The 23388-nt window shown below is 41.4% G+C and overlaps 1 protein-coding gene across 6 annotated transcripts in view; it reads left to right on the forward strand.

Annotated features, from left to right (window-relative positions):
* NUDT4 (nudix hydrolase 4) overlaps positions 1-23172 on the forward strand; it is a 97161-nt gene extending 73989 nt beyond the window's left edge. For 2 of the 6 annotated variants that reach the window (XM_053406385.1, XM_053406387.1), the window contains exons 3-6: positions 16115-16225; positions 17535-17579; positions 19252-19369; positions 20160-23172. In XM_053406385.1, coding sequence (XP_053262360.1) covers positions 16115-16225; positions 17535-17579; positions 19252-19369; positions 20160-20362 — 477 coding nt within the window. In that variant the 3' untranslated portion in view covers positions 20363-23172. Of the gene's footprint in view, positions 1-7321; positions 7957-16114; positions 16226-17534; positions 17580-19251; positions 19370-20159 lie in introns of those variants that run through there. The other 4 variants (XM_053406381.1, XM_053406382.1, XM_053406383.1 and 1 more) reach the window with 4 other exon arrangements.
* Positions 23173-23388: the final 216 nt, after the last annotated feature.

Genomic DNA, 23388 nt, shown 5'->3' on the forward strand with positions numbered 1-23388 from the left:
GCGGGGTATAAATTATTATTATTATTATTATTATTATTATTATTATTATTATTATTATTATTTCAATTGGGGTTTAAACCACTTGTTACATTAAGTGAGTGAAATCAATTAACATGTGACAGCAACCCTGATTTTTGCATTTCAATACATTAGTTGCTTTCATGCAATTAACTTGCTGTGTGAGAACATGATGATTCTCTGTCCTTCACTCATGTTTGCTGGTCCAAGCTGGTCCCCCAAAGAAATATGCAGCTAACCACTCTTGTTTTAGCTGCAACCCTTTGAGTTCAGTGAGGTTGTCTGGTATAATTGAGATGGGAGTTTGGTCCAAATAATCTCCATTCTACTATCACGGGCTTCAACATACTCAGCATTGCAACAGGATCTGCTCAAAGGGCAGAGTGCATGGAGTGCAAATTTTGTCCCTGCCAGATAAGCAGTCGTGAAATCAAGCCACTGCTTACTCAACAACTGTGAGAACAGTAGGAGAAAGCAGCTTAGGAAACATTGTCGTCTCTGTAGCTTGTACTCTAGCCTTTCCTGCGGTGATAACAGGGAACAGGTAATTCTTATTCTGCAAATGTGACTTTAGGGGCTCCAATTTTATATATATATATATATATATATATATATACACACACACAGTGGAACCTCAGTTTTCAGTCGTCTCGGAAGTCAAACGTTTCAACTTTCAAATGCCGAAAACCCAGAAGTAACTGCTCTGGTTTTCAAATGATTTTCAGAAGCCTAACGTGCAACACAGCTTCCATATTGAGTTTCCCTATTGCAGTGGTGTCCAAACTTTTTTCAAAGAGGGCCAGATTTGATGAAGTGAACATGCGTGAGGGCCGGCACTGGGTCAAGAAGGCGGCCGCCCCTCTGCCATCGCCATCACTGCAGCATCAACGTCCCAAACGTGTACTGTAGTATTTATTTATTTAGCCACGCCCCCCCCGGCTGACCAGATTGGTCGACCCAAGGAGTGACGCAACCGGGGACTCCCTAATGGCACGGGGGCTACTCACACCCCCTGCGCAGAGGGGAGAGCTCGTGAGGAGCCTGCAAAAAGGAAATGGCTTTGGTGGGCAGGAGCTCAGGGGCTGCAAGAGATTGCTTTTTCAAAATTGCCTGGGGGGCTGTTTGAAACCAGCCTGGGGGCCGCAAGTGGCCCCCAGGCTGGATTTTAGACATGCCTGCCCTATTGTATTGAGGCTTCCGTATTGAGTTTTTGGTTTCCCAACATTTCAGAAAGTAAACGGTCTACTGGAACAGATTACTTTCAAAAACTGAGGTTCAACTGTATTTCTTAAAGGAGATGATGGTTTTTTTTCAGCCTTGGATACACTACACGCAAAAGATCTAAAGGCATTTTCACAAGTGTCATTCATAAGTGTCCTCAATACACAAAAGCAGCAGGGACTGCAGGTAAACCGAGGGGAATCCCATCCCCTGCAATTTTATGGTGCATCATTAACGGAGAGCCTCCTGTCCCTTTAACAATGTTTCATCAATTAACTATTGTAAGAGTTGTGCCATATTGCTCCACAGGGACAAAAGTAAATATAACCCATGTGTAATTGCTGCAAGAAAACTTGCACGCTCATTGTCTTAGTAGAAAACCAAACTGAACAGGGAGTAGGAGGTAGGCACCTGAAGGCTGCAACCCTACACTCACAACCCTGGGATGATATTTGAGTAGACCCATGCAGGATTGAACTAGAAACCACAATTAGATGCTAAGTGTAAGCTGGGCACATACTGAGGAGCATATAATGGATTGAATATTATTTATTTCATTGGTAATGCTGGTTACCTTTAATTATTGATCATTTATTATGTTTCTATCGTGTCTTCAACCACAAAACTCAAGGTGACACACATGGTATTCCCAGGTGGTCTCACATCAGAAATTGACCAAAGCCAGGTTACAGCAAGGTACTTACCTCATGTTATCTTCAGGCAATGTATATATATACTCAATTCAGGCACCCCAGTTGTTGGGAATGGAAGTTGCTTGTGCTTGAGGCAAGGTTCGTGCTAAGGTTCTGGGAGGAGAAAATCTTGGCACATGCTCAAGTTCCTGTGTCTCCTCAGAAGAACCATTTTATATTTATGAATTTTTTCTTAATACATGTATATCCCACCTTTCCCTCAAGGAGGCTGATGTAGCAATAGCATGTGCGGTTCTCTCCTCCTTATGTTCTCCTCATAAGTAAGGAGGTAGGTTGTGCTGAGAGTCACCCAGTGAGCTTTGTGGCAGAATGAGGATTTGAACCCTGATCTTCCATGCTCTGGTCAGACATGCTAACCACATACTGCACATTGGTTTTGCAAACGCTTTGTAAAGTGCTTCTTTGTAGCACAAAGCACCCCTTCTCCATTTCCTATCAAGGGAGTCCACCTGAGAGTGCCATTATTATATACCTTTAGGCGCTAGACCAAAACTTTCCTCTATAACCAGGCCTTTGGCCTTTAACTATCTGAGACCTTTTAGAAGTGGGTGGGGTGTTTTTAATAATGTGTTTCTCTTTCCTCTTGGTTTTAATATGTCTGACTGGGGTTTATTGTCTGTTTGGTTCTAAGTTGCTTTGGGTGGCCCCGGGCAAGATAAAGTGAATGAGAAATTCAATTAAAAAAATAAAATCAAATAAATAAATGTGCCAGGGCTGAGGTGTTTTGGCCACAGGTTGTAAGAATGTGGAATGAGTGCTGTTGCACACATATCCCGCTTGTGGGCTTCCTACAGGCATCTGCTTGGCCACTGTGAGAACAGGATGCTGGACTAGATAAACCTATGGCCTGGTCCAACAAGGTTTCTGTGATGTTAATGTGGCATTTGCGCTGTTTCTCTGCCCATGACTCTATCCTGTCAGTTTTCCTGCTGGAAGGGTGTTCCAGCAGTATATTTGGTTTAAAGGCACCACCAGGGCTGCGTGTGTGTGTGTGTGTGTGTGTGTGTGTTTAAACTTACTATTGTTGTGTATTCTAACATCAGAATAATCTACAAGCAAAACATCCAGTTCTTTGCAATGAAAACCCACCTCAGGGGAAACTGAACACCACTCAGCACAGGCAGAGTCTTGTTTTAAAGGCATATTGTCTCTGGAATGTATTCCTACAAGACCTTGCCCTGGAAAAACAACAGGTTTGAAGCAGAAAATCTTGTTCTTGCAAAGACAAATGTTTAACATGGTGATGATAGCCATGCTGTGAGGTGCTGGCATCTCATAGAGATAGAGTCTACCAATAACACTTTTTGGGGGGTGGGGGTGGGGAATAACACCTCAGGGTGTTTTGACAAGCAAACACAGCTCAGGGGATAGAGTTACACCCCTCTTTTCCATATCATAGTACCATTCCAGATGGGGAGATGGACTTATTTATTTTTTAGAAATAGAAAGAGATGTGGACAGTCCTAATCATGCTACAGTATAAACATTAAACATAATTTGGTCTCGACAAAGAAGAAGGCTGAATAGTACTTTAATGTTTTCCAGGATGGAAAAAAAGAGTGAATAAGATTCAGCACCATGATGTTTCTACTACATGCCCTTCCTGCAGGCTAGGATTTCTGTAGTCCATTCCTATCTTGTTAAGGTTTGTCACACCATCACTTCCGTAGCCAGAAGCAGATTCCATATCTGATCAGGTATTGGTTGTGAAAGTGGGAAGCTGCTACCTGATACGTTGAATGAATTCTGTGTTTTACCATCATGGTGTAGTTTTCAGATGAAAGTGACCAGAACTGTTTCGTACAATGATGCAGAATAATTACATAACAGGGAAGTTTGGTAAATTGTCTCTATTTCTAATTTATTATATTAAAACTAACGGCTTGGAAACCCAGCCAGATGGGTGGGGTATAAATAAATTATTATTATTATTATTATTATTATTATTATTATTATTATGCTTGGGAGTAGACATAACACAGTTTAATTTATGTGTCTTGCCAATGGGCTGCAGCATACACTGTTACTTAGCTTTAACGTAATTGGTTAAAAATACATTTAACATGCAAAGGAAACTTATGGTAAACATAAGTGCAACAAAAAATAGACAAGCATATGTAAAACTCACAATAAGCATGAAATGGTTGTGTGAAATTGATCTGTTGATCTCTGTTACTTGATGGATTCTAAACCAGCAGAAACAGTCCTGAGAATATTAAATATAGTTCTCTTTGCAAGAAACTGCTTTCATTTTCTCTCTCTCTCATTGCAACTTTAACTTTGCAGGCAGGGGTCTAGTGAACTGATACTGATTCTAAACACTTGGCACAGAATTTATGGGTCCTTGAAAATGAGCTGGACTCCCAAGTGGTATGTTTCAGATTGAAGTGCCACAAACCAACTGTACTTGAGAACTAAAATTGACGGCAGACTTCAGCTTCAGTTTTGACACACCAGAAGCAAACATTTTCCTATGAAAGTCCATGTTTTTAGAGTTAAACTTGTTGCCTTCCATGATCTGCCACATTTTTGCTGCCATTCAACAAGTACTGCATAGGTAATCTTGTAAGGATGGCTTAAGACATGCACCTGTGGATTCAATCCTAATGACATTTAACAAGGAGTTAACTCCACGAAATTCAGTAGGACTTACTTTTGGGTAGGAAAGCTTAGGATTGCAGCCTCTGTTAACTTGTAAGGCTTAAAATGAACATTTTGTGTGTATTCTGAATTGATTATTGCTTGGAATCCAGGCCCTGGATAAATTTCAAGAATAGCATATGACCGAAATGCAAGGTCAAAGGCAGAAAAGGTGCCACGGAGATGTTACTGCATATCCAAAACATGGACTGTTTATTATACAGAAGTTGCACCACATTCTATTTTACTTCACTTGGCGTATGGACAAACAGCCTGGGATCTAGTTTCTGTCACTGGAGAACATTTACATGAACGTTCATCACTGTCAGGACAGGAGATGACTGGACGCTACAACCTTATGGCAGTCATACATACATAATGAAAGTTAGGGTACCAGGATTTCAAACCAGGACAACCCAGGAACCCAGGACAACCCAGATATATATATATATATATATATATATATATATATATATATATATATATATAAATAAAATCTCCCTACAGGTTAGGTTTCCAGTACACTTGAAGAAGCAAGCTAATCTATCTGCACATTAGTACTTTTAACAAATGCAACAACTTCGCTTATCCTTAGCTCTCTCTCGCACACAAATATGCAACGAATTGCTTGGCTAAGAGCCAAAAGAGCATGGTTGCTTCTTGTTTTGAAATGACAGCAAAATTAGATTTGCAGCATAAGTCTTGGCTCCAGTACAAATGTGCCTGGGAGAACCATCCATGGGGGTGGGGGAAAGAACCATAAGAGAGATGCTAACATCTGTCATGGAGCACTGAAAACAGTAGTATTTGTCTTCAGTTTGTAAAAGTTATTGCCATTGCATGCATCTGAAACACGCCCAGAAAGGGACTTTCCCAGGTTCCTAGAAGAATGCAGGGAGCTGTAATAGGAGATACAAAAGGAACTGCTTTGAGCTGGGTTTTTAGGATCTTTCCTTCAGACAGTTATCCTTTTTATCTGCTACTTTCATCATTCCTACTTGCTCCTGCTAGCCAAAACAGACACTCTGGACAAGCCTCAGATATAGGAATGATTTCCAAAGAAGTCTTTGGCTGGTGTGGCATTATTACTCCAGTGCCAAGAAGGGCAATGTGATCATATAAGGGGAAATGCAATATAGAAAGTAAAAACAGAAAGATAGAGGTAAACTCAGTCTTCATAGGACATTCCTGCACACACTTCAGTGGGGACCTCCATTTATGACCACTGTCTGAGCAGATCATATTCTGAAAGTTTTGCTCTGATTAATTCTGTAGGGATGTGGGTCAGGATGTAAGAGTAATCAGACATCCCTTTTGTTTGATTGCACAACTCAAACATAGAATATTCCATTTCTATTAATCACATAGGCTACCTACAATAGAGCTAGTTAACAGTGCATTAATAAACTGTATTTAGCTATATTGCTTATCCCATCAGTGATGCAGCAATAAAGTGAAATGCTAAACACCATGGGCTGTATCTAGTGTTAGCCCTCAGAGCAGCCTATTAATATTAAAGGACATGACTTAGATCTATTAATTTCAATGGGCCAGTTCTGAGTAAAACTATTTGGAGACAACCTTGTATTTCTTTAGGTGACCACTTAAGATAAGGCAAGATTTTTTAAAAAAGAAATACATCTGTAAATGTTTAATCTTCATATCTTCAGACTCTATTGGGGTGGGGGGAAAGGCAGCCTGTTGATAGTACTCAGATAAATGTTGCTTCACTTGTAATCTTAGCTAAAACTTGCAGGGTATAGATACTTGTTTTGACTATAAAGGCTTTTGAACCCTCATGACATCATAATTCCATATTGGACTATGTGTAATACTTCAAAATATAATGGAACCATGTCCAGAATTTATCAGGCACTTATTGGGAGAACCCAAGGGCTAAGCGCACTTTTGCACTCCACTGCTGCTGTGTTCCATGTGAAGTTCAGGGTTGGTATATTAATGCGAGATCTTTGGTAGGAGTTCCCATATCCTAGTTTTGCTTGACTGCAACGGTCCAGAATTTCACATTGCAGTTCAACCATTTTGCATCGTCAGCTCAGGAACCAGTCTAGTTCGCTGCGGGTGTAGCACTTATATTCAGGGGGATACTCCCAGCGCCTGGGCACCTGTTTTCTCCACCTTGCCCTACTGACAAATGAGGCACTTGGAGTACCAAGTGGAAACGGAGGCGCCACTCATATTCCTCGGAGTTCCCATTCATTGAGAAACTGAAGGATCTGATATGGGAGATGCGCACCATTCTCTGCAATCCTATACCTAAAGGAAGAGCCCTACTGAGAGTTGCCTGTACACAGCCCGGGCGGCTGCCATCCGGAGTGAACTGGATCGAGCCTTGTCCGTGCGCACTCCCTAAACTATGAAATTCTTTTGTCAATGCTTGCGCGAGTTTAAACTAGTCATCACTACAAATATGGCATGTTGGGGGGGGCAACTCTCATTGAAAAGAAAGGGAGGCGCTTTTCCCGCTTCCAAATTGCAAAAGCCTCTAGTTTGGGCGCTATTGCGCGAGGGAAGTAAGGCAGCCAGCCGCCCCGGGACCAGCTAGGCCCTCCTCCTTTCACGTCAGGCTGAGGGGATCGGGGCCGAGGAGGCTGCCTCGCCTTAGGGCACCCCCTCCCCCCAAGATCAGCCCATGGAGCCTCCTCACTTCGTCCCGCCCCTCCCTCGCCAGCCCCTCCTCCGAGGCGGGCCCTGCGCCTGCGTAGTGAGCGGCGGAGGCCGGGCCGCTGCGGGCGGGTGGAGGAATGCGCGTTACAGTTAAATAGTGGGTACAGCGGCCGCAGGAGCGGCGAGTGGCGGCGCTTCAGGGGGCCGGATGAGGGCGGCTGACTGAGGCGGGCGGGGCGGCGAAGAGATAGCGCAGCGCTTCTTCCAGCAGCTCCGGGACAGAGGCGCCGGCGGGAAGGCGGCAGCGGGCCAGCAGTCGGAGCGTCTCCATGGCGCGGCGTGGACTCCTCCTGGGCGGCCGCGACACCGGCAGCGCCTCCGCTCCTCGCGGCGCTCGGTCCCCCTGAGAGGAAAAGCGCGTCGTCGTCTCCTCCTCCTCCTCCTCCCTCGCTCGCTCGCTCCCTCCCTCCCTCCCTTGACGACGGGACTCACTCTCGCCCCGCCGCCGCCGCCCCTCGGAGCGGGCCGGAGAGCGAAGCGGGAGAGCGCCGGGGCCTCAGCCGTCGCCGCGACTGGAATAGGCGCAGTGCCGGGGACCGGAGGAAGAGGCGGCGGCGGCATTATTATTTCTGCCTCTATGATGAAGTTCAAGCCCAACCAGACGCGGACCTACGACCGGGAGGGCTTCAAGAAGCGGGCGGCGTGCTTGTGCTTCCGCAGCGAGCGGGAGGACGAGGTGAGGGCGGTTTGGGGGGGTGGGGGTCGGGCCGCGTCTCCCTCTCGCGGCGCTGGTGCCGCGCCCAGTTTCCGCCTCCCTCGCTGCCCACCCCGCCATCCCTTCCTTCCCGCTGCCTGGGACCCCCTTTGTGTGCGGGGCTTTGCGGAGCAGGCCGGGCTTGTCGCCCTCTCGCGATCCTCGAGGGTTCCTGCCCGCTTTCCCCGTCCCTTCTCCGGGGCTGGGCTTTGGCGCGGGATGCGTGGTCGCCAGGGGGCTAAGACCCACTTTTCTCTCTCCCCCCCCCTCCGAGGCAGGCCTAGTCGGAGGGGCCGAGGAGGGGGCCGAGCCCGCTTCTGTAAGGCAAGAGAGATGGGGTGACCCAAGGTCGGCTTATTTAGGTGACTTGGTTGTGGCTGGAACGTGGGGGGGGGGGGAGTGGAGCTGAAACTGCCGCCGGTCTTAAAACGTGGTGTGCTTTTGTGTGTGTGTGTGTGTGTGTGTGTGTGTGAAAGAGAGAGGGGGGGGGATAAAGCCGGCTGGTCTTTTAGCCCGCCAGTGGCTACTTAACAGAAATGAAAGGGTTGCACACTGTGCCTTGAGCATTGCGCATCTTTAATACATTTGACACTAGTCGGACAGATCTGGCTGCCTCCGAAAACAGCATGGCTTGAGTTCAATGACCTCTTCTGCCACAGCGGGGAGATCGAGTTGCTTTTGTGACTGTCAGTTTTTACAGACACCCCCCTCCCGCCCCCGTGCACACACACAGCAGAGCAGACAGGTAGGCGGCACTAGTTCCTATTTATGCAACAACAATCTGCATAAGCAGCTCCTGTACATGACTTTCCTTTTTTTTACTCTATCTCTTTGTGATGCGTTCAGAGTAAATAGTTAATATCTGAGTAGTTGTCTACTGTTCAGTTGCTACCCAGTTAGCTCAGACATAGTGATGTGGTTTTGAAGCATGTTTATAATGGCTCATTAGGGGTGACCACTTGAATAAAAGAGGGGATGGTGCACACACATCATTTGAATGGCAATGCCCATCAACTTGGGGGGGTCAGTCCCCTCGAATATTGGGGAGGGGGCCTTGGCCCCTAGGAGTTGGCTGCTGTGTGGGTGATATTTAATACTAGACATGCTCAGAGTAGCCCCACTGAAATCAATGCATTTAAGTTACAACAGGTCTACTCTGATTGTGACTGATTGGATATCTCCCAGCGGGCTTGGATGAATGTGTGTTTCAAACCTGTTTGTAAGGCAAACAGCATGTATAAATCAGACATGCAGTTTCACTTTTGCAACAGGCTAAATATGCATATGTCTGCATACAGCATAATAGAATCTAATAACACTGAATAGGCTTTGAAATGCCACACTACCTCTGGTTTTAAATATATGGATATACATATGCATGAACAGTGATTTCTACTGTAGTTGTGATAGAGGTCTGCACTGAAAAAGAAGGCTCACCCCCCTTGAAATCTACTTTTGCTACCTTCTAACCATGTATAGTTTTTTAACAGCATTACATTTTGCTGTTTTTCTTGCACTTCAAAGTAAGATAGCAAATGTGACTATGCATTAATGTAGCAGATGGTAAGTTAAAGGCAGTCAAGATTTTTTATATTTTGGGGACATATCAAGCCATTACTAAGTCTTCTAGAGCCTCTTTAAATAATTTTTCAAATAACCTGTTGTCACTGTTGCTTCCTTTCTGTGTTGCTGTCCATAAGGATATGTGAGAGAACTGAAAATATGAGACTAAGGATACTCTCCTGTATATACATAATTGGGGTTACTTACCATTTAGCTTGGTGATCTGTTTGAATAAGAATTGGGCTGCAGGTTGGTGTAGCCTTTCAGCTGCTTTTTCTCCAGTTTCTTGAAAGGGAGGTTATGGTCTCATTTATCATTTTAAATTGGGCTGTTCACATAAAATGCAAACAGCAGATTTTTAAAAGCCAAGTATTATGCTGTGGACCTTTATTGGAAAGTACAGAATATTATTGTTCTATCCTTTGATTATATCATTTACCAGAAAAAAATATTAAACATGCCCGAGAAGTACCAAGAGCCATTTGCCATCTTGAGAGGCAGTGTAGTTGTAGGGAGAAACTGTGAAGCATTCCTGACTTCATAATACAGTCTCTACAGATTTACCTTTGCCAACACTAGTACACAATGGTTCTGTCACACAACCTAGAGGCAGTTCTGCCAAAAGTAGGCTTGGCTGTATCAGCTGTTAGGAAAAAGCTTTCCATATTCTGTGATGCAATTATACAATTCCCTGGTACAGTTGGATCTTGCTTCTGGAAGTATATGCTAGATGGGAAGTACAACTGAGACATGGCATGATTAAAGCTGAAGTGGGTGGGGACTGCTAACATAGGGCAAAAAACCCAACCAAACAAAATGCATTTCAACCAGAAATATTGTGCCCCTGGTATTTAGCAACCAGAAATATTGCCTAGGCACATGGAACTACTACTTTTAGCTATTTTGTCTAAAAAGTTATTTTTGTGTAAACTTCTGTAGAGCAGTCTAAGCTGGTATGAATAGTTTCTGTAATTGTATTGTTTGAAACTTCACATTGCTGTTCTGGGCTACTAACAATGTAATTGAATGAGTCCAAATTTAAAGCAAAAGTACTGCTTTAAGTCTGTTGGCACACCTGAATTGTTTTGCTAAATATTGCCAGTATATGCTTCCAATAGGCTTCTTGCACAGTATTGGGGCTGTAGAGGGAGCTCCAGCTATACTAAAAAGTGAGATACTCAGCATCTTTTAATTGTTATTTTAGGTTTAAGTAACATATATTCAAAGAATGAGACAGTAACTGTATTGTGGCAACTACTTGTCCTTAATGTTTAGCAGCTTTGGGTGAGTGGCTTGAGAGATCCACTGGTCAAAATTCCACAAACACATATGGACAAAAACTGTCCATTTTTGTGTGTAAACTAGTTGACCTCTTGTGTGTACTGGGGTCCTCCAGTGGTGGAGATAAAACTTAATTTGTCAGAGTTTCAACAATAGCAATAGTTAATTTATGTCTCTTAGTATTATCTTGAAACAATCCTGGCATATTCCTCTTTTTGCATTCTCAATAGGATATTGTGTTTCAGAAAATTCTGCAAATAATTGCAGTTCAGAATTCTTTCAAGACTCTTGGGTACAGTTTTGGTGTTTGCAAAGCAAGGAGTTTTACTAGTCATCATGAAAGCACAGAGATTGCAGGTGCTTCGGTAATATGAAACTAAGTGTTCTGTTAACAAAGGACAAGATTTGCAGTAATCCTGACTTTTACAAGTGCCTGTTACATGTTCATTTCTGTGTAACAGTTTATGCTTATATACTAGCATGCCGTTATACTGTCAGTTGGTAGAGACTGTTTGTGACTTTCAATTAGCCTCTGCAGGGTCTTAATTGCTTCCAGTAATGAAGAGAGAGTTGGCATCTCGGTACATTTGATACAATTCAAATAGCTTTTTTTCTTCTTGAAGTGGGGCTGTTCTGGTCTGTAAGTTCTCTTGATGAAAGTTAGTCCTCACACAGAAGTTGTAATGACTAAAAATCTATTTCCTGTATAATAAAAAATGCTTAATATAGAAAAAGGAGTACTCACAACTTAACTCTCAGCTGAAATGGGACAAAACCATGTGGTAAGCTGGCAGTCTATGGGGTTCTTCCTTCATATTTCAAGTTACAACATAATACTCTTTATTGTCCAGAGGGAGAATGGTGCTGAAAAGTTGCCTTTTTCATTCCTGTCTACAAACATATGATAGCCAGAATTGGTAAAAGCAGTGTAAATGACCTTTCTGCACTGTCCTTGCCTTGGCTGAAAAAATGGAACATTTTGACAGTGGATACATGGAACTCGAAATAGTTTCTTAACATTTAGCTTACAAAGGTGAGTCTGTCAGTCACACAGTCCACTTTGGTTCAAGACCAGTCAGGTGGACTCTGGCTCAAGTGAATACCTAATGACTTGCACACTGAAACGGGTGAAAAAAGGTGTTTTGTGGGGGAGTAACCCTGCAGTCAGTCAGTTGCTTTGGCATCCTTGTTATAGTTACTGAAACCTCTCCAGCAACATTTAGTAGCTGCAGAAAGAACTTCTTGTTGGTCTGTCAGCTGCCCAGAAAAGTTAAGAGGGACTGCACTGTTCATAAGAGAGACCTGAACAGCCTTAAGCTACCAACGCTATTAGCTGTCTCTTTTCTAATTTCCTTCTTTAACGTCTTCCTTCACTTTAGGACTTTTTCTTGTTAGAAGTGAGCATGATCAGTGTAGACCTGCTAAATGTCAATAAACTAAAGACATGATTTTTGCCCTTGAGTAGTCACACTTTGTTTACTTATTTTTATGGGAAGTATACATTGTGCCATCAAATCACTGTTCTTTAGAAAGGGTAGAACAGTAGCTCCAACTTCTTTCTAACAAAGGTGAGCTTTGTGTGTCAAAAGGCTTGCCTGCACATCTTCATAATTCTGCCAGCACCATTTTATTGGTATGTTCTTAATATTTAATTTAGTCTAGAATGCCATTTTTCTCACACACCATATGTGTATAAATAAATAAATAAATAAATGTGCAGTAGAACATGTGATAGTGTTTAAATACTGAGCAAGGAAATGACTCTTCCAAGACATTATCAGGCATGGCTGATAATGCTTAGAATTTGCCTGGCTGGACAAGTTGGCTGCTGAAGAGAGAATGAAGCAAGGATTTGTTTGAGCACTCCAGAACTTTGGAGGAACATATTGTGGGATCTGCTGCTGGGAGTTGCCTCCCATTTTAAAACAATCTTGACAGTTGTGCAAGAAGTAGATTATATATTTTATGTTTTTGCTCTGTTGTGAGTTGTCTTGGGGGATTTTCATAGCCAAATGTGAGATTGAAATGCCTACATAAACTAAAAAGCACTTTAGCACTCAAACAGAAATGTGCTCTCTCTTAGCTGTGCTATGCTTGCTAGTGTGAATGGAACACACCACTTTTTATGTGCATACATCCTGCTTCCACCCTGAGGTGTGGAAAAGTGTTCTTTGATGTAATCTGCATGCAGAATTGCCATGTTTGATCAGCACTAGGAACTATCAGTTTGGAAGAACCCAGTGCTGTGGCTGCTGTTTGCTCCCAAGCAATAGCAAACAGGTTTCTTGACATTTTCATTAAGCCTTGAAAGAAATCTGGAGTTTTGATAAAAGCATTGCGCGCATCTGCCAAGGTTGTTTGTTGATGCACAAGGTAGAATACAATAGATTGGTATCTGTGAGTATGGCAAAAGAATGCAGGTGGACAGGAATAGCGCTGTTCAGTGCATTAGTACACATAGCACCATTCCTACTTTATTTCCTCTGGGCATACAGTGGTGCCTTGCAAGACGAAATTAATTCGTTCCGCGAGTTGTGTCGTCTAGCGATTTTTTTCGTCTTGCGGAGCGCGGATTCGCTGGGTATTAACGGCTTTAAGAAAAAGGAAGCAAACTCGCAAGACGTTTTCGTCTTGCTAAGCAAGCCCATAGGGAAAATCGTCTTGCGAAGCAACACAAAAAACGAAAAACCCTTTCGTCTTGCGAGGCATTCGTCTTGCGAGGCATTCGTCTTGCGAGGTACCACTGTACCTTCTTGGTTGTAAATCTAAGACTGGGGGGAGGAATTAGATCTGGATGGAGGGTCCAGATTTGACCCATCTTCTCTGGGGCATTTGACAGGTGGGCAGGGCACTGACCTGTCAACCCCTTGAGTCATATGATGTCAGGTGAATCAAAGTTCAAACAGCAGCTCCAAAGGAAGATTTTTCTTTCACAGCCCTGGCTTGAATTCAAGCTGGGATTGCAAGCAAATACCTTCTAGGTGGGTGGAAATACTGGCTTTTATTGTCAAACACAGGCTTATCCCATAGATTACATAAGAGAGAACAGATCTCCACACCTGACATCCGGTGACTGACAGGTGAGCAAATGGCCTCTCATACTTTATTCAGAGGTCTAATGGGCCACAAGTCAGAGAGTCTCCAGCACTGTTCTAAGAACCAGTGATTGCACTTCGATGAGTTGGAAAATGTCTATAATACGTCTCTGCACTATATATAAGTGTCATGATGAATGTGAATAGCCTTTGTGGAAATTTGTTGTGATTGGACCATACTTTTCTGGAGGGTAATCTTCCCAACTGTATTGATTTGTAGGAAAGCAAGACTATTGAGAGACTCCCAAATTATCCTGGATCAATCATGTTTATTTCTCCTATATAAGAAAGTAAGGGGGATTATTCAGTTCTAACATCATTATGAATCTTGTATTTTTTTTAAAAAAACTGAGTATATGATAGCATGGTATATTTATCTTGTACAATTTGATCTGTACCTAATGAATCTGACATGTGTTCTGAAACTCTTTGGATTACATTCAGTTTATTTAATATAAATACTTGAGTTGTAAACACATGCATTTTCTTCACTAATGCTAGGGTCCGTAATTCAAAACACTGTCATGTTATGATATGTCATGGCTCTGAATCTTATGTAATGGTACAAAGCCATGTAGTTAAGCTCCAGACAGGACAAACAATGACTCCTTCCTCCCTGCACTAGTAACTGGGATCTCTGTTCAGGCCTGTGATCAATGTAAATGCTGATTGAAACAATTTCACTAAGCCGAGTGTTTTGAAACAGAAGAATAATGGTGTTCATAATTGTTGGTGGTTGCTCACATGACTATGGAAAACACTTAGTTCCTTCACTGAAAGGAAATTGGAATCCTCAGTTCATAGCTAGAGCACAAAACATTCAAGATACCTAAAAACACACACAGCTAAAAACAGTTAAATTCTATCTAAAATTCTGAAATACTGTAGTATGTAAGGCAAATGCATTTGAGTCACTGGGTTCTTCCACACTTCCACTTGTCCTGTCGCTTTCCCCCAGGAAAACAGCAATTGGGTTTTCTGCAGATTGCCTTTTGTCCGCTTTAGTGCTAAAGGGTGGGTTTTCTGGGTGAAAGCAGCAGGCCAAAGCAGAACCACCCAGACCTTTGCCTAGAAAACACGGGGCAAGTGGAAGTGTGAACGAGCTCTTAGCTATTCCATAAAAATTAAATCCAGTTTAATATGCTTTCCCTCTTCCTTGTGGCGGCTACATTAGAAAGTGCAGGAGAATTCCTCTCATATTTATTTCTTGGCTTGGCTTTCCAACCAATGTAAACTTCATAAGACTAAAGTATGGAATCTAAACAATTAGTTGCTTTGAATTGTAAGAATCCAAGAAGCCTGTACAGATTTGTATTTGCTTTGTTGAATCACAGTCTAGCTTTCTTGTGTTTAATGTTTTAATATAATAGGAAAGGTAATGGTTCTGCATCTAAACCCTTGCATTTTACTGTAGAATGTGTGGCTGAAACTGCCCTCAGCACTAGGATGGAAGCAATCCTTTGTGGGCTGCTAGTGAGGCTGGTCATGACACACTTTTTTCTTAAAAAAAAGTAACCCACTGAGTTCAGTTGAAAGCACAAGAATGTGCACAAAAGTGCACATGGAAAGTATTAGGTTTCTTCAACCTGTGTGCGCATTAACACACTGGTGCATACACAGATTTTCATGTCCAGAATGGGCTTTGGACTTCCACTGTAGACACAGAGGAATTGGGTATCTAATTCAGTCTGTATTGGCCTGAATAAGTTGTCATCTTGGTCTGGGTTTCTCCAAGAACATTATCTTGATGTTCTGAATTGGGTTCTGCTTCCATTGTTACTGTCCTTCTACTTATTAAAACATTTGCAGTCGTGTCTGAAATGCTTTGAATAGACAGCTATTTTATTTTTTGGGTAACTTAATTGGGTCATATTTTATTAAAACTGACAGTCTTGCAGTAAGTTGACTGTGAACCAAATATGGAAACATCCAGGAAAGCATACTCAAAACTTGACATATTATCTGACTTTAATATGTATATAAAAGTTTGATGCAAGGGAAGGAGTGCAGAATTCTTGAACTTTATAGCCTGTCACCCAAGCTTGGATCTGTTAACATATATTTGATATTGTTGGCTCCCTTGAGTACCATTTGGTGGACATCTTAAACATTTTGTTAACTTCACAAAATATCAGTCTGGTTTCATGAAGTCTCACTGAGTTTTAATTCACACTGTCATAAGAAAATCTTTTTCTTTGCAGGTTCTTTTAGTAAGTAGCAGCCGGTACCCAGATCAGTGGATTGTTCCAGGTGGAGGAATGGAACCAGAAGAGGAACCTGGTGGAGCTGCTGTCAGAGAAGTCTATGAAGAGGTAAAGAACTCTCAGCTTGAAATGCTGTATGGATATGCATTCTCTGAATTTTAACTGAATTTTTTAAGTTCATTCTCTGAACTTAACTGAGAGCCACATAGACAAGGGCTACTCCCCTCCTAGGACAGGCATGTGGCAGACCTGTTATAAATGACAATAGCCATCTGCATGGCTGTTCTCGTGTTCATGAGATGCTGGCTATAAAGATAATAGCTTACTGAAAGAATTGAATTGTTCCTAATTTAAATGAAACACTTTCCAACAGATGCCTATCAGCTGGGTCTGCCAAACACTTGAGACCACACAGGACTCTTCTGCTTTATTGCATGGTTAGAGTTGTTTTCCGGGCTACAGTTTCCTCTAATCTTGATAATTCCACAGCCATCAGACATTTGTGTGTTGGTACAGGAGAGGCAGCCCTTAAGTTGTGGAATTCCCTCCGGACAGAGGAGGGACACCTTCATTATATGTGTCTGACACCTTCCTTACATAGTTCCTGTTGTTTGCTTGAAGAGGCCCCTCTTCACTCTGGCCTTTGAGTTAGATATTTATAGGTCTCACCCTATTCTTGTGCCTGTAATTTATTTTAAACTGTTCTTAAAAATGCATTTCTAAATTGCTGTGAACCTCCTTGTAATCTCATGGCAGGTAGTGAATCAAATAAATAAACTGAAATTTCCAGGATGTGCTACTTAAGAAGCACTTATCACAGAATGAAATATTCTTTGAATGTACGGATAATCTTAGAAGTTTTACATCTCAGCTAGGAAATAGTTTACAGTATGTGCTGAGCACCTCTAAGAGATGTTTGAGGCCCAGTCCTGAGAGGGGCGCTAAATCATCTGCATTCATCAAGATGCAGATATTTCTGTTCCTAATTACCAGAGTGGGGGAGTTTGCATTGGCTAAATATAGCCCCAAATCATTAATATAAAAGTTTTTTAAAAGTGGGAGCCAGAATGGAACTAGCTACATTATTTAAGTATGCTAAATTCCTACACACTTTTTGCTTTATTACTCACATGCTTCCTAACTGTAAACTCTGTAAAAGAAAGAAAAGCAGGTGCTCTGTTAGAAGCTTCTCAAATTTAGTTGTGTGTCTGAAAAAATTTGATAATCAGAAAAATGTGCTCCCTGCTCCTTAGCTTTCAGGAAAACTAAAGAGACTCTGGCTAGGGCACAGATTTAATAGATCATGAAACCATTATTGGACATGCTAGTAAATTAAACATTGGTTTTGAATATTGTAATGAATCCGTAAGAACAATTGCTTGTGGGGAAAATATCTGATTATCTTTATTCCTTGCAGGCTGGAGTAAAGGGAAAACTAGGCAGATTGCTGGGAATATTTGAGGTGAGCTGTTTAAAAATATATATTCTGTGATGTACATGCTGTGAAATGTAGTTTGCATTTCTAATGCGGAAGGGTTGGAATCTTGGAAAACAGGTATTTTAATTAAGGGCTGATAATTTGAATACCTTCTACACTTCATATATAAATAAGTCAGGTTTGGGAATAGAAAAATATTGACATTCATGTACAAAATATTTATAAGTAGGGAAGATATTAAAAGGAGCTGATTCAGTAAATTGTGCTGATTGTGATGGGGACACTATCCAGTACCTGCATAATGGGTGAAAATATAGTAGAATAAGAATTGTCTCTAGGATCCCATTTTTGCTGGTCTGCAAAGTGACTGACCTAATAAATGCAACAAAGATTTGAAAGGAAATGTGATTAGGATTGGGGTTTTTGTATAGTTCTAGTTTTCAAGCAGTGAACAGAGAATGTTAGTTTAACTCCTGGATAGATGCTGTAATCCGCACTTCCTAATGAAATATATGCAGATAGAAAAAGTGGAGCCCTGTTTCTAACATCAAAGTTCATGATGACGATGATCACGATGATTTTGTACCCCCACCTCATCTGACTGGGTTGCCTCAGCCACTGTGGATGGCTTCCAACAGAATATACAAAAACACAACAGAACATCACATATTAAAAGCTTCCTGGTGCAGGGATGCCTTCAGGTGTCTATGAAAGGTCATAGAATTATTTATCTCTTTGACATCTGATGGGAGGGTGTTCCACGGGGTGGGGCTAGTGAGAAGGCCCTCTGCCTGGTTCCTGGTAACTTCACTTTCCACAATGAGAGAGCTGCCAGAAGGGCTTCTTCAGAGTCCAGGCTGAACAATGGGGGCATAGATGCTTCTTCACGTATACAGGTCTGAAGCCATTTAGGACTTTAAAGGTCAATACCAACACTTTGAATTGTGCTCAAAAACGTACTGGGAGCCAATGTAGATGTTTTAGGACTGGTGTTGTGGTCCCGGTGGCTGCTCCCAGTCACCAGTCTAGCAACCACATTCTGGGTTAATTGTAGTTTCTGAGTCACCTTCAAAGGTAGAGTGTATTGCAGTAATCCAAATAGGAAATAACCAGACCATGTTTCACTCTGGTTCGGTGGACACAAAATTGACCTGTGCCTCCGTGGACAGCTGTGAGTCCAAAATGACCCCCAGGCTGTGTACCTGGTCCTTCAGGGGCACAGTTACCCCATTCAGGACTAGGGAGTCCCCCAGAAACAGTACTTCCGTCTTGTCAGGATTCAAGTTCAATCTGTTAACTGCCATCCATCCTCCAATTGCCTCCAGACACTCACACATGCCTCAACTGGCTCCAATTTAAATGAGAGGTAAAGCTTTGCCAAGAGAACTCATAGCTGCCTCTTAGAAGACTGACATGTTTCTGTACTGCTACCAACAGTATACATTTGCTTTTCACTTGTTTTTCCATTGACTTTTTTTTAAAACAGTTCTAATTTATATTCCCCCCCCCATTTAAACTTTTGAATTTGTATGTGTACCATTGTATTTTTAAATGATCTTGTTGCAGTGTTTGAATTTTAGGCACCTTGAGGGCTATATTATAGTGGAAAGATAGTATATAAGTGATTCTAAGTAAATAGCTATCTAATGTTGCAAGTGTGAATTAATATGTCTGTTCTCTCTTCTTCCTACTGAAGCAGAATCAAGACCGGAAACATAGGACTTATGTTTATGTTCTTACAGTGACTGAAATCCTGGAAGACTGGGAGGATTCGGTTAATATAGGCAAGAAATTTTCAACCCTGCATGTGCTAAGTGTGTAATGCAGTATCAGAACCATGCTATTTTTAGGACAGCTTTCACACAACTGGTGTTCAAGAAGCATGATGCCGCAAGTTATTAAAGTTAGAGGTGTACTAAAAAGGTTCAAAGGATAACTCAAGAGCAGCCAGCACCATTTTATTTTATCACTAATTGGCCACTGCTCTAATAGCATTAATAAAATAATTTATGGAAGTAGATAAATGTTGTGTTTGATTCCAGTTTGACATTCCATGGCATGCTGTTTTTACGGATACTTTAAACTACTAATTGGTTGAAAGAACTTGGGATAATGAGTAATATTCAGAATGCCATATACTTCTAATGAATCAGAACAGGGTAAGATAGATAAAAAGCAGGCTATTTGCTTGTTGGCAAGGGAACAGATGGACAAACTAACTTTCATGTTAATTTGCACATAATTAACATAATACATTAATAAAAGTAGACACCAGCCTGTTAGTCTCACAGTGAACCATTCAGCCAACTGTGGTAATTAGAAGCCTTTATTTATAGCTCCAAATGTTCATGATCCTTATTCAGCACCTAACATCATAAGACCAACTTAGGAATTTTATGAACAGAGTTGAAGATCTTGGCTGTCTGTAGTTAATACCCTTGTTTTTCACAATCCTGCTTGCCACTACTAAGTGCCCTTAAATAGTGGGTGGATCTCTGGGGGGATTCTTTAGAATGTTTCAGCCACATTTGCCAACTTTAAGTTGACAGATTGTAAGGTTCAAAATGTCCACTATTTGAAACATTTATTCTTTTCATGTTGTAGGAAGGAAAAGAGAGTGGTTTAAAGTTGAAGATGCAATCAAGGTCCTTCAGTGTCACAAGCCAGTACATGCAGAGTACTTGGAAAAATTGAAACTGGGATGTTCACCAACCAATGGAAATTCTGTGGTTTCTTCCCATCCTGATAACAACTCTCTATATGTTACTCCTGCACAGACTTCTGGGTTGCCCTCAACTGTAAGATAAAATTCAGCTACTTTTTTGTTCACCATCACAAGGGGAGATGTGTTAGTGGTCATGTGCTATGTGTATAGTCATTTAAATTGAGTGTGTGAACACTTTATGTTCAGACATATACATTCTTTCTTTCTTTTTTAGCAATGTTTAATATTTCAACAAACCAAAGCCATACAGGGAATTCTTAAAGATGCCTTAAATGGTCCTCTTTGTGGCTTTTAAAAACCCGATTAAAAAAAAACAACAGGAGTGAATTTGTAATTTGGCATTTGAGTCTGGCTTAATTTTGTTAAATTTCCTAAAAATCAAAAAATGCTATTTTGGGGAAACTGTTTTTAATTTAGTCATCCTTCTTTCCCTACTTCAGTACAAAATTTGTTGGACAAGTTAAAAGGCAGCAGAAACCAACAAAGAAGTGCCTTCTATGTCAAGAAGTGTCCTCCCCAAATATTTCACTTACAAATCCTAACCAGAGTAGTGCCAGCTTGTCTGCCTCTGCCAATCCTTCACACTGCTCTTGCTTACAATTATTAGCCAAACAGGCAGATTCGAGAAAAATGCTAACATGCCAACCCCTTAACCTGCTTGCTCTCCTCTTGCCAAAGTCAGCCTTGGCTTTCTCTGCTATTCCAGCAGGTCTTGATTCACTACTGGGGACCATCCCAGCTTCTTCCAGCCAGTTTCCAAAACACATGATTTGGATCACTATTGGGAAGAGAACTGTCCTGAGCTTTAAGGAAAAAAAGCAGACTAAATGGGGTTCTAATCCTGTTTTAATGCTTGCAACTAAAATATGGCTATAGAGATTCTCTAAATTATATGAAGTCTAATTTCAGAAATCTCTAAAAGCATTTACTGTACGCTGAACTTTCCCTTGATCCCTCAAGTCATTACTGTGGTTGAGGTAAAGAACTACCTCTATTATGAAACTGTCTCTTCTCATTCTTTCTATGTAACATAAACCCACTGTAAATAATCCAACTGGTGTATAGTGTAAAGTGGAAAGAAAAGGTAATGTAAATACTCTGTTGCTCACACCAGTAGGTTACTACCTAGGACTTCTGTGTCTTAATAGCTATGTAACCAGCAGAATCTTTAATAGCTCACTCACCGAATCTTCACCTAGTGAGTTCCTGCTCATCACATAACAGATAAAGGCACAGGAATCCTGTCTGAGAAAAAGGTGGCAAACTTACACACTAACTTCCAATACATTGGGTAAAAATGCTGCTATAAATTAACCCACGTGCTGTTACAGTTTTTAAGGAAAATATTGGTGCCATATGCTTTCCTTCTAGAAACATGTGGGAATCACACATAGTGCCATAGAAATGCATTTAAGCAAGGAACATCCGTAAGAGGTTTGGTTGTGAGTGTTGCTTCAAGAGCCATAAGTAAGTACTATTAACTGGAGATGGACTTGCAACATCTTGCTCAGGTTAGAACTTCCAGGAGTTACTGGCTTCAGAGAATCTGAGTGGAGCCGTAGATGTCATCAGTTTTGTGCTTGAAGAGCCTTACTTTCCATATTCTGATTCAGATGGTCAAAAGAACATTCATAGTAGACTGGTGGCAGACCCATCAATGTGAAACTTTGTACACTAATCGGATTAAGGAAATGGCTAGTTAACAAGTATGCGTTTTTCCTGATTCCTAAGTCAGCACTTCAACCCCACACTCTTATTCACTTATCACTAACCACATGATGATGATAATATGAGAAATGTCTCTTGTTCATCACAGTGATGGAAGTAAGAGCAATTTTAATTAGTTTTTGGTTACTATAACTGCTTTCATCTCAACTTTTGCTTTTGGAACATAAAACCAAGCCAAGCATAGAGAAGCTACATATTGGTAATGCATGAATACTTTGGTTTCTAACATTTATGTGTTATGTACAAATGTACAGTTGTCAGTGCTAACCAAATCAAAGGTGATGGCTTATAAATACTCCAGGCTGCTGTGCCACATACAGTTTTAAATATATTGGTGTACAGATCTCTTCTGCCTATGCAACTTCAGATAAAGCCCCTTATTCATACTGACTTCTAAAGTCTGTCTTGCAACATAACACTGGAATGACAAGAGGTCCACTGTATTATTTAGCTGCCATTGTTGCATTTTCACTTATAGACAAGTGAACACAGAAACATTGTCTATTTCTGTCATTTGGAAGAATAGACCGGACAGCATGAATGTGTCAAATAACAGCTAAGACCTCTTCTGTCAAGATTAAACCATAGTCAAATAACTCCAGTAAGGGGTTCAGGGTTGACATTAAAATGCTGAGGGATTAGTATATAGTGAAGCATTCTTGTGGAACTAGGCCAGTGTTCCCCCTAAGTGACCTTTGAACCTGTAGCTGGCTTCACAAGGCAGGGAAATAAAAGTTGACTAGGACCAGATTCCACAGGGCAGTCCATGTCTTCAGTATCTTAAGACATGGTTTGCAAAGTCAGAAGGTATACCAGAGAAGTATAGGCAGGTCTTGACTTAATACAGTGGGAGTTTGTTACAGTGAATAGTTAATTGGGAACATGTCATACCAACATTGCAAGAGTATTTATGTAGGTTATAGAGGCTATTAAAAGTAAAAATACCATCCTGAGTGCTTATTGCAGACTAACCAGGGCTACTGTCAAAATGTTGGAACAAATGCTCAACATGCTTCTGAGAAGTAAAACGTTTGAAGGAAAACTACAAGTTAAGTTGTAAACATTTTGAGCTGTGTGCATGGCTTTCTTTTAAAGATTGATGTAAGAATTTTGACTTTTTATATCTGAAATGATCCTCCAAAATAAAAAAAAATTGAAACACAATCTTCAAAGACTGTAGCTTCTTTATGTAGCAATAAAATTCAGATTTAAGTATTGGGAACAGTGACTTTCACCTCCTTCTGTGGCCTGGAAGTTTTTCTGTGCTTGTAGTTGAGGGCAGGGACCACATCTTAGTGGTACACAACATGCTTTGCACCCCAAGAACCCCATGGCGTTCAGTGGGATTTACTTTCAGATAAACCTATACAGAATTGCTGC

This window comes from Podarcis raffonei, chromosome 10, assembly GCF_027172205.1.
Source record: "Podarcis raffonei isolate rPodRaf1 chromosome 10, rPodRaf1.pri, whole genome shotgun sequence".
Taxonomy (NCBI): domain Eukaryota; kingdom Metazoa; phylum Chordata; class Lepidosauria; order Squamata; family Lacertidae; genus Podarcis; species Podarcis raffonei.